The sequence below is a fragment of the Sus scrofa genome, chromosome 6 (assembly GCF_000003025.6).
Source record: "Sus scrofa isolate TJ Tabasco breed Duroc chromosome 6, Sscrofa11.1, whole genome shotgun sequence".
Taxonomy (NCBI): domain Eukaryota; kingdom Metazoa; phylum Chordata; class Mammalia; order Artiodactyla; family Suidae; genus Sus; species Sus scrofa.
The window spans coordinates 73,172,239-73,188,215 of record NC_010448.4 but is presented as its reverse complement, the minus strand read 5'-3'; the positions used below and the strand labels follow the sequence as shown (position 1 = coordinate 73,188,215).

General features: G+C 45.1%; 1 protein-coding gene across 1 annotated transcript in view; it reads right to left on the bottom strand.

Annotated features, from left to right (window-relative positions):
- Positions 1-15,977, bottom strand: part of PRDM2 (PR/SET domain 2) — a 104,400-nt gene that overhangs the window by 52,056 nt on the left and 36,367 nt on the right. The window contains 1 exon segment of the mRNA XM_021097561.1: positions 15,545-15,671. Within this exon segment, the coding sequence (XP_020953220.1) occupies positions 15,545-15,671 (127 nt within the window).

Here is a 15,977-nt window from a genome sequence, read left to right as displayed (position 1 = left end):
ATACCACAGCTCATGGCAACGAGAGATCCTTAACGCACTGAGCAAGGCCAAGGATCAAACCAGCCTCATGGATATTAGTCGAGTTCATTTCCACTGAGCCCCAATAGTAAAACTTTTAGAGTTAGCCAGCCATATACACGGTTCCTCCGTATCTGTGTTTCTGCATCCTCAGATCATTTAATACTGTACTATTCACTACTGAAAAAAACCCCACATGCAAGTGGAACAGTGTTGTTCAAAGATCAACTGTATAACGGACATTAAGTAGCCCAAACCGCTTAAGCATTCAAGTTACACCCTCAGCCTTTTTGCACAGATCCTTCAGCTCTTATTCCTATGCATCACATTACTTCAAACCAAGAACTGATTTGTCTCCTCCCTTTTGAACAGCCGCACATGACCTATTCTTTTTGTTTCAGTGCACGTGGTTATCATACCCATGATTATTTAAATCAAAAACCTAGTTGAAACAATCATGTTGTGTGCCTCCCAGGTACTGGCTGAGGGTCGATGCCTTAGCAGTCACCTGTGATAATCCTAAATCTTGCTCACTAGCTTTTATTTTACTTCTTCTAAAATGTCAAAAATTAGGCAACAGCATTTGAACATGACACACTTTGGTAGAGGTTTTAAGAAATTCGTTTATGAAAACAAAAGAATTTACAGATACTCAACTACCTAATCACCAGGATCTGCCAAGAAACGGGACACTTCACTGCAGTGTAATTTGTAAGGCTCTCATCACTACTACTAAATGAGCTCACGCCTTTCTGCTGAAGACCTCAGCTGTCTTCCAGCTCCTTCTGCCTGCAGATATGCCTCTGTCAGAGCTTACAAACTGAGGCTGCTCTGCTTCATCAGAAAAACACTTGGAGCTCTCCAGGGCTTATGCAAGCACATGGGCTAGCACAGAGTCTCACTCCTCTGACAAACTCAAAACTGCCAGCGTTATTATCGTTCAGATTCAAGAAGCGGAGAAGAAACTAAAATATATTCTCTTCATAAAGCAATTATTTTTTAAATCACAAATTACATTTAAATTCAGTTCCAGGTTTTTTTTCTAATAGACCTCCACTTAAAACCAAAATCCTACCAGCCTATTTAACAACACATCTCATTCTCACAAGTCCTAGCCTCCATCAGACTCCTGCTAAAAATTTACCCCAGGCTCATTACCCTTGCTGGATAATAAAAATTTTTTTCCTTTACATACTTTGTAAAGTTCCTGGAATAACACTGACGTAAAAGTACTGTGATAATTTTTCTTAGGCGCTTACTATCTACAAGGCACTTCGTTAAAGAGCTTTAGGGAACTCTGATAATTTTTCTTAGGCGCTTACTATCTACAAGGCACTTCGTTAAAGAGCTTTAGGGAACTCACACACATCACTACAAAGACGTCTGTCCCAGGAGTTCCCGTCGTGGAGCAGTGGTTAACGAATCCGACTAGGAACCATGAGGTTGCGGGTTCGGTCCCTGCCCTTGCTCAGTGGGTTAACGATCCAGCGTTGCCGTGAGCTGTGGTGTAGGTTGCAGACGCGGCTCGGATCCTGCGTTGCTGTGGCTCTTGCGTAGGCCGGTGGCTACAGCTCTGATTAGACCCCTAGCCTGGGAACCTCCATATGCCGCGGAAGCGGCCCAAAGAAATAGCAAAAAAAAAGACAGGAAAAAAAAAAAAAAAAAAAAAAAAAGACGTCTGTCCCAAATGAATTTAAGATGGAAGTTATATGTCTAGTTTTGGGAAAAGCAAGCCTCCTTGAAGAAAGGCCCTACTACTGTCAACAAGAAGCAAATTTTGAGTGGAGAAAAATGTTCCAGAAAATCTGTATTTCATTAAAAATAAAAAGGGAAAGAAGGAGGGAGGAGATAGGCAGGCAGGAAGGACAGGGAGAGGGGAGGAGGGAGGGAAGGAGACCAAGGGATGGGGGAGGGAGGGGTGGTGACAGAGCCAGCCAGCCAGCCAGGTGAAGGCCCAGGGCTCTGCTGACCCAGCTGAAGGCTCCGGTTCTCCCCGGGGAAGAAATACAGCCCCAGGGCTCCAGGAGAGAACAGCCTTTCAGCAACCTTAAATCCTACTCAGTGGCGGTCTCCAAGGATTATCCCACGGTTGATGCTTCTTCTCTCTTTTGCCGATACTGGGGTACAAAGGATGAGGATTTGAAACCCAGCTGCCTCCCAGACCTGTATCCACATGCTCAACGCAGTCACTTGTTTCACCTGCCCTCCCCCCACCCCCTGCAAGTTCCTGTGTCCCCAAGGTCACATGTCTTCCCTGCAAAGAGGTGACCCCAACTAAGGTGAGAATGGGCCCCCTCCCTCCCTGGTGTTGGGGGGGGGCATGCTGAATAAAATAAAATAGGTCCTCAAAGGACAGAAGCCCACAAAAGGGAAATTCACAAAACTGAAACCATATTGCACAGCCATGGGGCCGAGGCTTGATTAAGAGAAGCAGTCCCGTCCAGGGCCCAGGGGAACTAACTCTGACACATACTGGTGACACCTACCTGATACTGTCCTAGAGAGGCGAACAGGAGAGAATGTGCATAAAGAACTAAAGCTGCTCAGTGCCTGACAGAGGCTCAATAAATGCACTCGATTGTAAGATTATCCACAGTAGATTCTACTAAACAATTTACAAACCCCCCACGCCTACACGCCTAAATTGTCAGCATATGTTCCTTCTTAGGAAGACAATGACATTCTGCTTCCACTAACAAATCCGAATTCATCCTTTGTTTTGCTCATTTGTTCTACATCGATTCGCATGATCCCACCCAGCTCTTACAGAAATGTATGCGTCCAATGAGGACAGCCATTTAATTGAGAGCAGAGAATTATGTCAAACACTCACTAACATCCCTATCAATATACATAAATGCTCTAACAGCAGAAGTGAGTCAATTTTTAAAGTCTGCAACCCACTGATTTTATTGCTTCTAACAAACACTCTCCGCTCAGTTTTTAAAAGCATACTAGTTCACTTTACTGGCTTCTCATCTTTTCAGGAAGAAACCTTGGACCTCTTTGAAAATCAAGTAACACCTAAGGCTCCTCTCCCCAGATGGTCATGAAGAGCCATAAATACAACATTTGGGGCTCAGGGACACCTGTGCTGCTACAAAGTCAGCGTCATGTAAATGTCCACGTTGACAGGAGCACTCCTGTGTGTTCCTAAAAAAGAACTCCGACTCTTAAGACTGATCAAAAAACATGCTGCACAGATAATTGGGACATTTAAGAATGTATAATATATGATAAAATGGTAACATCTCCTGAGAAAATGGCTCTTTCACACTTGTTTTTGACAAAATTTCCTAATCTGTCATATACAGCACTGAAATACCTCCCACGGTTACCTTCAAGACTAAATTCTCAGACAATATCTGAGAATATGTACCCAAAATTCATCCACATGTCACCTGCATAAAATGTGGTTTTAAGAGCAGGCAGAGATCACAGAATGGTGAAGACAGGCAAACGGAAGAACATAGTAAGCCCTTCGTTTGGGCAGCGAGCCAAGAGTGCAACGGTGACTTCTGCCTATGCAACAAATCAAATACCAAGGGTTATCTAATCCAGCAACCTATGTGCCACAGGGGTCCTAGTGAAACAAGATGGCTCTGAAGAGACAAGCAGATCTCCAGCACCTGAGGAATGTTCTAGTGCCCTGATGTGGATCTAGCTGCAGATCCAAAGCTCTTTACTCTTACCTAATGCACAATCTACTTAATTCACTCCATGTCACCAAAGCAAAAATAAATGGATTTTTAAAGGATGTGTCAGATGTTGAAATTGTCCTTCTTTTTTTTAAATTCCAAAGTGCCACAACAGGCCAAAGAACAGGCAGAGTTGCCACAGAGCTAATTTTGCCCGTGCCCAGCAATCACAACGGAGCAGAACAAGGTCCGTGTGCCACACACACTCCTGGGAGGCTCTCGCTTACTGCTCACAGCCGTCTTCCCCCACCGTACAGACAGGTGAGCTGAAGACCAAGACAGAGGATAATCTGCCAAAGTCCACTGCTGTCACCCCGGGAGGCTGGGTTCCGGCATGTGCCGCGGTGAAATCCACACACTGCGCGGCTCCCAGCACTCAAAGCTTCAGCTGGGTCAGCAGTTTTCCTCTTCTCTCCTCCACCCAGCATTTACACACCTCAGATGAGGCACATGTCCAACAAGTTACCATCTGCAAAATACTGATCCAATTTAATGCAGTTTAATACAGAGGCTTACTTAGCGTGCTTTAATGCGGAAACTGAAGATGCGGGGAACGTAAGGACCGCCTACTAAGCAAACAAGGGTCACCAAGTTCATGTTTTTGACAGGTGTCCATGAGACTGAGAGGACACTGCCTCTAAAACTGAAGAGGGTCAGAAATAATGTGAATTGAGGATCACTTTTTCTTGATTTAGTATTTTCTACACTCTACTTCAACCATAAATTTAACTTGCTTTGGCATAAACACAGTAATTTACATTATTTTCTGGCCTAAATTCCTCAATTAATAATTCTGATGGAATCAAAACTGTAAATAGATACCTTTAGGCTTAACAGACAAATGTGATTTTATCATCAAATACACATATCACACCTAGCAAGAAAAAAGTATTTCCTGAACAATACATTTAGCAGCTGGTAAAACTCCTAAAAAATAAGCAAATCTAGAATCTTAAACTCCTTGTTCAAAAATCCAACCAAGATTGAGACTACTCAAAGTTCTTATTTGACTGGATGACAGTGAGATGGGAAACTAGTTTCAACTCCAGCGTTATTCCTACAAAAACTACAATCGTATGTGTAGACAAGGATGAAAACAGCAACTCCCCAGCTCTGGGCTGCCTCCACCGGAGCCTGGCAGAGATGAACATGAGACCTGGGCTTCCACTGATACCAGCCCTGACCTCTTCACAGAGAAGGGACCAAGGCAGGAGGCAGAGCACAGCGACCTTCCACGAGAAGGTCACAGGGACCTAAGACCTTCGGCTTTACTGCAGAGAACCAGGCTCTGAAAACCTCTAAGGTTAGAAACAAAATACGGCCCACAGAACCAGAAGGGCATATTCTACACCCCAGATTGGCAAGAAAATGAAATCTGAACCTAAGAAGTCAACTAGCAGAAAAATAACAAAAGACACAGAAATTGCAGTGCTGAGCTTCTAAATCGTCCTGCAACTTAATCGATTTGGGCTTCTAAACACGGGTGAACAAACCAGTTTGCCTTCATTTTTGCGGCATGTGGTGTCTCAGGAAACCTACAAAAGACTGAACCAAGAGGTAGGATTATAAGTACAAGAGGAAAAGACTGTTTATCCCTGTAGCTCTAAGAGGAATCCGGGGGAGGGAGGCATTTTAGCCCAAGGAGTAGCTATTGCTTTTCTTTCTGACCAAAGTAAAGACAATTCTCTGCAACTCTACCTAACGGGACACACACAACGATTCTCACTAAGGGCAAAAGCAGCTTGCGGCCCCTCAGACGCTGATGAAAGTAATAGGAACATATAAAATGCAAAGTCCTGAATGTATCAAGTGAGCAAGGATTTCAGACATCATCCTCTTATTTTTAGAAACTGGTCTTTTTATATACCACACATACAGTATCATGATCATCACTAGAATGAATCTCTTACCTCTGAAACTAGTCAGATATTCTCTGCAATATTAGAAATATATTAACTTTAATATATAACTACTGAAATAACTACACAACATTTCTCAGCCTACTATAATGTAAATGCCTATCAAAAAACTATTTTTAAATTTCAGGGTCATGACCACAAATATGGGAAGAGGGAAGAAATAGCTCCAATAAGTGCTTCAGAACACAGAAGATTTGCTGGTCTCTTACCCATAATCTCTCAGGACTTTTTCTTAATGATGTGTCCCAAGTTTTAACTCTTTACACAAAGTTATGTCCTCTTACTTTTTAGAGAAAAGGGCAGAACAGAAAGAAAAAAGCTTAAGAAATTTGAAAAATGAAAGCACAGATTACTAAGCAGAAGTTTTGACCAGCCCACAGTGTCTGTGAGGTGTGGGCAGGTGGTAAGGGCTTTGAGGAACAGCTGAGTCAAAGTTTCAGGTGGAAAAGGCCCTTATTATCTGATGTTACAAATCCAGGAAGTTTTAAAAGTTTTATACATGCACTCATATTCCAAAGACTCTCCTGTGAGATAAGCACCATTTAGAATCACCCCCGGCCCCATGAAGAGAATTCAGGAGAGCACACACGGACGGGTCAGGGCAACTCCTCTCTCATTCTTGCTCCCTTTGCTGCTTTTCGTCCAGAATGAGTCAGGCCACTAGAACAGGCACAAGCTTTGTCTGCAAACAAAACCTCTTAAGAATCTATGTCTTCAAGCAGTTCAGATGAATGCTTCTTAAAGGAAAAGATAAAAATAATAATAATAATCAAAATAAAAAGCCATCCCTCCATAAACATTGTGACAAAACAAAACACAAATAAAATTCCCCTCTCTTACTGGTGTCACATCATGAGACAGTAAAAGACCTTAACAAGCCTGATTTAACTCAACTATGCCACAAATCAGAATTACACTTAAGGAGTTCCCGTCGTGGCGCAGTGGTTAACGGATCCAACTAGGAACCATGAGGTTGTGAGTTCGGTCCCTGCCCTTGCTCAGTGGGTTAACGATCCGGTGTTGCCGTGAGCTGTGGTGTAGGTTGCAGACGCGGCTCGGATCCCGCGTTGCTGTGGCTCTGGCGTAGGCTGGTGGCTACAGCTCCGATTTGACCCCTAGCCTGGGAACCTCCATATGCCGCGGGAGCGGCCCAAGAAATAGCAAAAAAAAAAAAAGAATTACACTTAAAAGCAGTTTCTAGACTTAACTTTCAGAGTGTATGTTAATTAAAACATGTTCAGGAGCCATAACACTCAGCTTAAGAAAACTTTTTAAATTGTATTGTATTCAGCGGGTCATGCTCAACAGAAGAACACGGGTGTAAGGGCAGAAGCTAAAGGTCGCTGGCTTCTTAAAATCATCAATACGACCAAATGGAAGAACTCACAACCCTGGAGGTGACAGCCTTAGAGGCAACTCCCTGCCATCCGCACGGCAACTGCAGGAAGACTCAGGCAGAGGCGACATCTCACTCTGTTCTTGTGGTTTCCCAACTGGACTTAAAAAATAAGACAAAACTTAAGAGGAATGAAATATTCCTAAGAAGTCCAAACCAAAGAGCTAGAAAGGGATAAAATCTGTTAGTTTCTAAAAACTGTTTATTTGAGGTGCTCAAAGGAATACAATAAATCTATTCAACCCATAAACCCCAAAGCAAAAATAACTGAAGGTATTAGTCCTCACCATAACTTAGCTTTCCAACACCAAAGACTTTACTTAATCACACCACCTTATTATTTAGGATTAAAGGGGGCAATTCCAAAGTGAGTAGTGGAAATTCACCTCGGCTAATTAGCAAAGCCTTATAAAACACGGCTACTTATTCAGTATCACTGTCCTACTTAGAGACATTATGAACAAAAACTAGATTTAGGCAAGGTGGAGCCAAGTAATTTTAGTAGCTGGGCACATGGGCAAATCATGGAACCCCTGGAGCACCAGTGTCCTCATCTACGAAGGGGAGAATTAGCCCCACTTTGTCGGGCTACTAGGACTGGCGATGAGGTACCGAGCACAGCGCCAGGCACACGAGACCGGCTCAAGAAACGAGTAACTGCTGTCACTGTCACCATCAACAGAAAGCTGCGGTTCATCACATGATGACGTGACGTGCACATAAGTGACAATTCATGAGATATGGCCCTATTAAAACAGACTGTAATGAGTGAATTCAGCTGAGAGCTCTTGTAACGTCTGACACTGGTTTAACCTGAGCAGTAATAAAGAAAAAGTGACTGCTTTCAGTATTTATCTTCTTCACTCTGAGAAACAACAGCAATGTTTTCAAATAACTCCTGCTTCTCTAAGTCATTCAGCTTGCTAAATTATGTCAACCATAATTCTTAGTATTAATAAAAGCAAACTTGAGAACTGTCCTTGGCAGCATGTACAGTTAAGGTGAGTAACAACGGAGCACCACGCTGGCCTGTCTGGAGCTCCTGCTCCCAGGGCCACACGCAGTCTGTAACTGTAAGAAATGTCTAGTAGTTTTTAACCAGCATGAGGGTATCCTTGGAATATTTATCCAGTTCCTCCGTTCTTTAAAGGCAACTTCAAATATAAAACTATGTATATGCTCCTCCCCTTCATTCTACTGTGAACATGAAGTTCATGTACTTTAGGAGAACATCTGTAAAGAGGAATGTAAAACTGCCTGAGAAAGGAAATACTCCATGAGTTTTAACTTAGAAAAAGAACCTAGTTTTCTTAGCTAGCAAAGCACAGCAAATTGTTTTTTCACTTTCAAATTACCACTGCATTTGTACAAGTTATTCAATTACTTTGAACTCCCTACATTGAGGTTCTTTTTACCTTTGAGAAACTTTAGTAGGAATTAATCCTATTTTTCCTGCATTAGGCAAGTCTCACTTTCCAGTTTCCATACAGAGAGGAGAACCAGAATGACAACCTTAGAGCCTAGTGAATTTCCTAACACACTCAATTATGATGTTTAAAGCAGTTTTTAACCATGGTATATATTACAATTTTTGCAAATTCATCCAGTAAATACAGTTGAGAAATCAGCAACATACTTTGAAAAATTATAGTTAACCCACAAATTTCCCTATGAACAAGGTTACACATAGCAAGTAAATCAAAGGCACAAAAATACAGATCAACCTAAATTTAGAGCAATTCAGTAGCAGCAAAAGTACAATTAGAAAATTTTTTTAAATTCCCTATTCTCACCGTTGAAATATTTAAAAATGCATCGAGCTTCTAAAAACAGACTGCCACCACCACAGCAGGATCAACCTGGCAGGCAATCATCAGAGACAGGTTACCCAATGCTCAGCTGGAGGCAGCGAGAGTTCCACTGGGGACCAACGAGGACACTGCTCACTTGGGTCCAAGGCAACAAGCTTGCAAGCCATACAGTGTCTAATGCTGGGGTCCTATCTCCTCGGGATCATAGCCACTTCCAACCGCCCCACACCCTGCCCCAATACGTGCCAACAAAAACTATGATGAGAGCCCTGAAAGTAAATGGGCAGAGGGCCTGCCCGCCAGGCACCCAGAAGGCTCAGGGCCCATCTGCCCTCACCCTTGGGCACCATGGCCGAGCCTGTCATTCAGCCAGGCCTCCACCCTTCAGCTTTGGCCAAAGAGCCTCAAACAGAGCTGTCAGCCGCTAGGGAAGGTCAGGACATCAAACTCCACTGAAGCCCACTTGTTCTCTACTTTTATTAAATGCAACCTCTAACTTTTTTTCTTTTTTTTAAGGAGAAGGAAGGATTTATTACTTGCAGAAAGTAAGGTGAACACCAGAGATCTTCCCCAGTGCAAGTGTCTCTAATTTTGACTTTAAATGGAACCAGTGTTGTCACTTCTGCTGGTCCACTGCATGCAGAAGTGCACAAAAAAAGTGAATTACACAGAGGACAAGGCACAGAAAAGCTGGGTTCAAGTTCTGACTCTGCTGCTCATTGGCAGATCGAGCTTAGACAAATCATACACCCTCCCTGGGGATCCGCTTCCTCACCTGCAGCTTATACAAGCCACGCAGCAGTAGAGGCCAAACAGGAACAGCCACGGGAGTGCTCAGGGCCACCCAGCCGTAGCACTGCATACCACTGCCCATGAGGTGCTACTTCTCCATCAGATCCTTCTGCTGCATCCTCTGTCTCTGTGAGTCTGTCTTCCTCCAACTCCTTCCCTCTTCCCCTCCTCAGTACTCCTTTCCGGCGTCCTCCCCACTGCGTTCTGCTTTCCAACCACCTCTTCTCCCAGCGGCTCCTGTCACCCTCGCTATCCTAGAGCCCATACACACAGCAACTACCCCACCTAGTAAGCCCTGACCTGCACTGAGCTGCAAGAAGGCAGACGATAAGCTCCTCGCTGGATGTCCCACTCATCTCTCTCATCTCCCCTAGCAATCCGGCCACTGAGTGCAGTGCTGGGAGAAAGGGGGCCAGGATGTCCATAAGCCGGACTGAATTTCATACAAAAGGACTCCTGTGGGCTTCTAGGTGGCTCTCCCTATATAGCACTCCAGCAATCAATTTCCCAAATTCCTCAAAAGAACATCCAGCTTGCTCCAGACCCTCTTCCTGGAGCTCTCAGCCCTGAGAACTTGATGGGGCCCGCCCCTGGGCCATTCATATTCCAGCCTCTCAAAGGCTGGCCACTCTGCCCATCCACAGTCATACCATACCTAACCACCCCCGACACACACACACACACACACACTCTCACTCTCTCTTATACTAACATCACAAGGCTTGTCTTGTTCACCTGCTGGCTGGTTGTCCCCTCACTCTCTAGAATGTAAATTCCATGAAAAGCAGGAACCTGGGTTTTTTTCGTTCCCTGCTGTAGCTTCAGCACCTCCAATAGTTTCTGACACAGAAAATACTTGCTCAATACCTGGGGGGGCGGGGGCACGACGACACAGGAGGGGACACCATCCATCCACTCGCAATTTCTCTGACCTGCTGACTGTCCCAAAGCCTCCTGAGTGTCCTCCCTGTTCTCTGCGTCAAACGCCCCCATCCTGCCCCAGCCCCTCAGAACACAGTGGGGAGGACACCGGCAAGGAATACTGAGGAGGGGAAGAGGGAAGGAGTTGGAGGAAGGAAGTTGTAGGTCAATACACTCCAGGAAAACCTTTAAAAACTCCTAGGCATCCAGACCAGAGTCCCCTTTTCTTCTTTCCACATCGTCCATATGGTCCCTCTAGCACTTTCTTTCTTAAACTGCCTCAGACCAACTTATTTTGCATGTGGATCTCTTACCCCCCCCACCCCCAGCCCAACGGACTGTAAATTTCTATAGGATCTGTCAACTTTGCTCTTTTTTTTTTAAGGGCAACATCTGCAGCATATGAAGTTCCCAGGCTAGGGGTCAAATCGGAGCTGTAGCCGCTGGCCTTCACCACAGCCACAGCAATGCAGGACCCGAGCCGCATCTGTGACCTACACTGAAGCTCATGGCAACGCTGGAGACACTGGATCCTTAACCCACTGATGGGGCCAGGGATTGAACCCGCATCCTCATGGATGCTTGTTCGGTTTGTTACCACTGAGCGACAACGGGAACTCCAGGATCTGTCGACTTTGAAGAAAGAATTTCAACTGCACAAACTTTATGTAAATAATTTCAATTGCAGAAACAGATGAAATACTTTTTTTTAAAGCTGATTATAATTTAACTTCTGTGGTGACAGAAAGTCTCTTAGGTAAATATTAAAAACTGCTTGATCTTTTCAGGAACGATTTAGTTTTTAATAAAAGCGTATCTGAACCTGTGAAGGGATTGATCACATGGAACTGTGCTTGTTATAGTTCCTTCTGTCTTAACTGTCCAGCTATCGGCTATAAAACTACTTGCTGCTATAAGTAACTCTTCTAATTTCCTCCTTCTAATCTGCTACGAACAGGACAGTCAACAGGTTAGAACGAAGCCTACTCTCAGCGTTAAGCGGCCCAGAGCATGGTTCTGTCACAGGAAGGCAGTGCACGCTCAGCTTATGTGGATGCTCCAGAAACAGGGCTGAATAAACGACTCCAAATGCAGGAGTTCCTCTGCAAGAGGCACGGTGTCAGCCACATACTGGGGGTGGCACCCACAGTACCACAGACCTGCATGCTTCGCAGAGCTGTTCCTTTTTGCTACCTCTTCTGCTCTTGACATCGACCCAGCGAGGTAGGGAGCACAAGGACCAGTCCATGTTATGATGCCTGATTTTAAAGCTGGGAATCTGCGCCCCAGAAAAATGACATATCTGCCCAGTCACACACCTGGTAAAAACCCAAGAGTTCCACATTTTTCATTTCTTCCACTAGGCCGATTTGCATGAAGACACGGCTGTTCCTTTAGAATAAAGGAAAACCAGGTAAGGCTCTTACGCAGCCAAGGGAGAGCCGGGCAACAACACATTCTGCTGTTTTATTCTACATTTTAAAAGAACATTTGGGGAGTTCCCATCATGGCTCGGTGGAAATGAATCTGACTAGCATCCGTAAGGATGCAGGTTCGATCTCTGGCCTCGCTCAGCGGGTTAAGGATGCAGCATTGCCATGAGCTGTGGTGTAGGTCACAGACACGGCTTGGATCTGGCACTGCTGTGGCTGTGGTATAGGCCAGAGGCTATAGCTCCGATTGGACCCCTAGCCTGGGAACCTTCATATGCTGTGGGAGCAGCTATAAGAAGACAAAAAAATTAAAAAATAAAAGAACTATTTGCCAACAGTAGTGTACTGCTAACAAGCAAATTCAATCCCTCATTTCTCACAGTAGCAAACAGAAAACAGAAACCAAGACAATACACACTTCTGTATTTGGCTTCTCTCGGTTACTTCCTATAACCTAGAACATGGGTAGAATAATGTGAAACACCCAACACTGAAAACCATCTCTGGCTCTCTATCTGAGAAGTTTAATCTGTCCCAACCAAGGAACTTCTCTTGTTCAATCTCATCACAGGGGCTGCTCAGACATGCAAGGAGGTAGGCTGAACGACAAAAGTTTGAATTCAAAATTCTAGTTCAAAATGCCTAACGTACGTACATCTTTGGCCCGTGGCAAACTGCATGCTCCCTGGTCAGAGACAATATGAACTGTGTTCTCACAGCACTGTGTTCTCTTCCTTCATCACAGGTTTGTGTGAGTCTTTGTTTGCCAATCCACAAATATTTATCAAGGGCCTGTTCCATGCCAACCACCTAGGCGCTGATCAGCAACTTAGGGATTTAATGTTTGTCTCCCCCACCAGACTACAGGCGCCAGGAGAAAAGTTAGGGCTGCTTTTTTGCTCACCATTGCCCCCGGACGACCTAGCAGAGTGCCTGGCACATGGCAGGGGCCTAACAAACATTAGCTCAATGAATGACTGAGAGACAGAGAGAGAAACTGTCAGACGGAGAGGGGAGAGAGAGAAGGAGCCACTTTGTATGTAAAGGAATCAGGGCTTTTCACTGTCCAGAACACGCCTCACGATCCACCAGCGAGCTGATGAATTCTGAAAGGCACCACATGCAATGCACAGCTGTAGGCATAGCAGCTGTCATGCAAAAGAGCAGAGGCCCAGAACTACGAAGAATTCAGCCTTTGTTTCTCTCTCCTGCCTCCTAACCAAAATGAAGTTAGGTCCACTGTCAATCTACCTGTCAGCTGCATGTCTTCAACAGCTGGCTTTCAGAAACACTAAGTTAATACTAGTACCGAACGAAATTTATGTTGATTTATTCGCCGACATCACTGCCTGAAAAGATATTTAAATGTCTGAGGTCACACATTAAGACCAAAACAGAACCAGGTTAATATAAAAAGTTCTTCATTTCAGGTCTTTGTAAGCTCGAAGTTAGCTTTCACAAAGTAATTTAAAAACAAAAAAGGTTTGACTATTTAAACTTCAGGTCATAAAACAGCAAACAGGTCTCCTCACCAGTAAGCTGTTCAAAACAAACTGTTAAGTTCCAATATGGAGTATGCTTCATGAGAGTATTTTAATTAAAATTTAAGATTCATTGGGTTATACATAACTCATAGTAGTAATAAATAACAGGATAAGAAACAAGAACTACTCACCCCAATTAAAAAAAAAAATCCAGCAATATCAGCAGGTATAAAAATGAAGATGTCTAAGTTCACATATCACTAATAAAACAAAGTTTACTTTCAGTTTTTTCCTCCATATCCAAATAGAAAAAAAAAATTAAGAGACAAATAAAAAAGAAAAACAAAAAGCAGTGAAATGTTGCCCACATGCACACCAAAGTGTGCTGAACTGAGAAAAGCCTTAAGATAAAGTTGTTATTAACCTACAACTATATTTAAATATATGAGTTAGTTATGAATTCGTGAGCAAGTAAAAATTCCCCCACACTCCAAACTCCAGTCCCTGCAAATCACAACTTATCTGAAAAGGCTGGTGAGGGTAAGTTACAAACAAAAACGAACGCTAAATAAAGGAACGACTTAAATTACATAAAGTGTGTGCAAACAAAAAAAAAAATCTCAATACCCAGTTAAAACATTGAACAACAACAAAAAACACCTGGCAGTTTTTGAGACCCTGATCATCTGACTCAGATCAAAGCATTTAATGCCTAACACAGTGACAAAATCACATATGATAATCAGAGAACAAGCATTCAGTAAAAGGCCCTTGGATGGGCTAGTCATATTTGCATTACACTGTGAAAGACAAGGAATACGTAATGAAAAAAGAATGGACTTCTTGCCTACATTTTAAAGTACTGTTTTTACACTTTCCCAAAATCATGTTTACATTATGATTTTATTTACAGTGTGATTCCTACAATTCCCTTTGCAGTATTCTGAGTAAAGGACGGCCTAAAGTTCAGATGATTACAAAAATTTACTTAAGACGGAAGGCGGGCAAAAAAAAAGAAAGGAAGGAAGATTTGTATTAGTAAGAAATTACCTTGGCTATATATATCTGTGTATATAATATATATACCACCCCTTGGCTATATACATATACACACACACACACAGACTGAGTTCTAAAAAAGATTCATGAATTCTTACTAAGATTCATCATTAAAAGAAAAAGTGTGTAAAATGCCAGCTAGAAATACGATATATCCAACCAAACTAGTTTTCTCTCAGAAATTATCCCCTGCCTTCTGTGTGATTACGCTTTACCTTTTGCTTGAAACATCATAAAACAAAACTACTGGACTTGAGTCAAAAGTGACAAAACAGCACATTGTTCAACTTCCATTTTGTTAATGGCCTAATTTCGGGAAGATGTGCGCTAAAACCTTCGCCCACCCGCAAGAGTGCCGCAAACGCTCACAACGCGGTCCTGCGCGGCGTGGGGTGGCATATGGCCCGACCCGGGTGGCCCGGCGTGGCAGCGTGCGATGCGGCCCGGCCCGGCCAGGGGAGAAGTGGGGTGGCCGGGGTGGCAGGGCCCGGCCCGGGCGGATGGAGAGGCAAGAGTACAGCCGGCAGCTCTCCCGGCCCCGGAGGCCCTCCCGCACAGCTGGGGCAGACAGGAGCCACCGATCTGCGGACCTGGAAATGTCACTCTCGAAACTCATTTTATGACGCGTTGCTGGCAAATCGCACAAAAAAAGCTAAGAATATATCGGGAGTGCACAGCTCTGGAGAGACCGGCCGCCGCTTCAGCCCGCAAGTCCAGCTATTTGTGTGTGCTGTCTGCGAGGGAAGTGACAACTGGCCCTCCGCAGTGCTGGCGGCGCGGGCCGTCTCACTTTTCCGCGCCCGGCACCTCCGCCCCAAGTTAGAAAAGAGCCGGAGCTGGGCGCCCGGCGCCGTGATTCAGCAGCGGCCGGAGGGCGGGGGGGAGGGGGGGCCGGCGCCGCGGGGCCGGCGCCGGGTCCGGAAAAGGTCACCGACAGCCGCGGGCACCGCCTGGGCCTCGGATCCGGCCCAGGCGGGGCGGCAGCGGGGAGCCGGGCGGCGGCGGGCTCCTACCTTTCCTGCTTTTCGGGGAGCTCCGCTTGCTCCGGGCGCTGGCTCGCTCTTCCTCAATCGCAGCTGCTATCTCGGGGTTGTCTTCCCCATTGTACCAGACCAGGAGCTCCTCGCCCGGCGCGATTGGCTGCGGGGAGAGAAGAGACAGGCGCCGGGCCAATCAGAGCGGCGGTTGTTGGCGGGGCGGGGCGGGGCTCCCGGCTGGGGCGGCGCGCCGGAGGCCAGCCGGGCAGGAAGGGCTGCTCCACCTCCGCGGCCGCGGGCCGGGCAGCGCAGGGAAGGGACCCTCTGCTGGAGGGAGGACCTCACTTCCTGGCCGCCTCCTCCCCATGGAGCCCTTCGGTGGGTATTGGGATCTGATAGGTTCGCTTAAAACTCAAAACTGCCAATATACTAGGGAATCTCACTGTTGGGAGCCTCACGACTAACCACG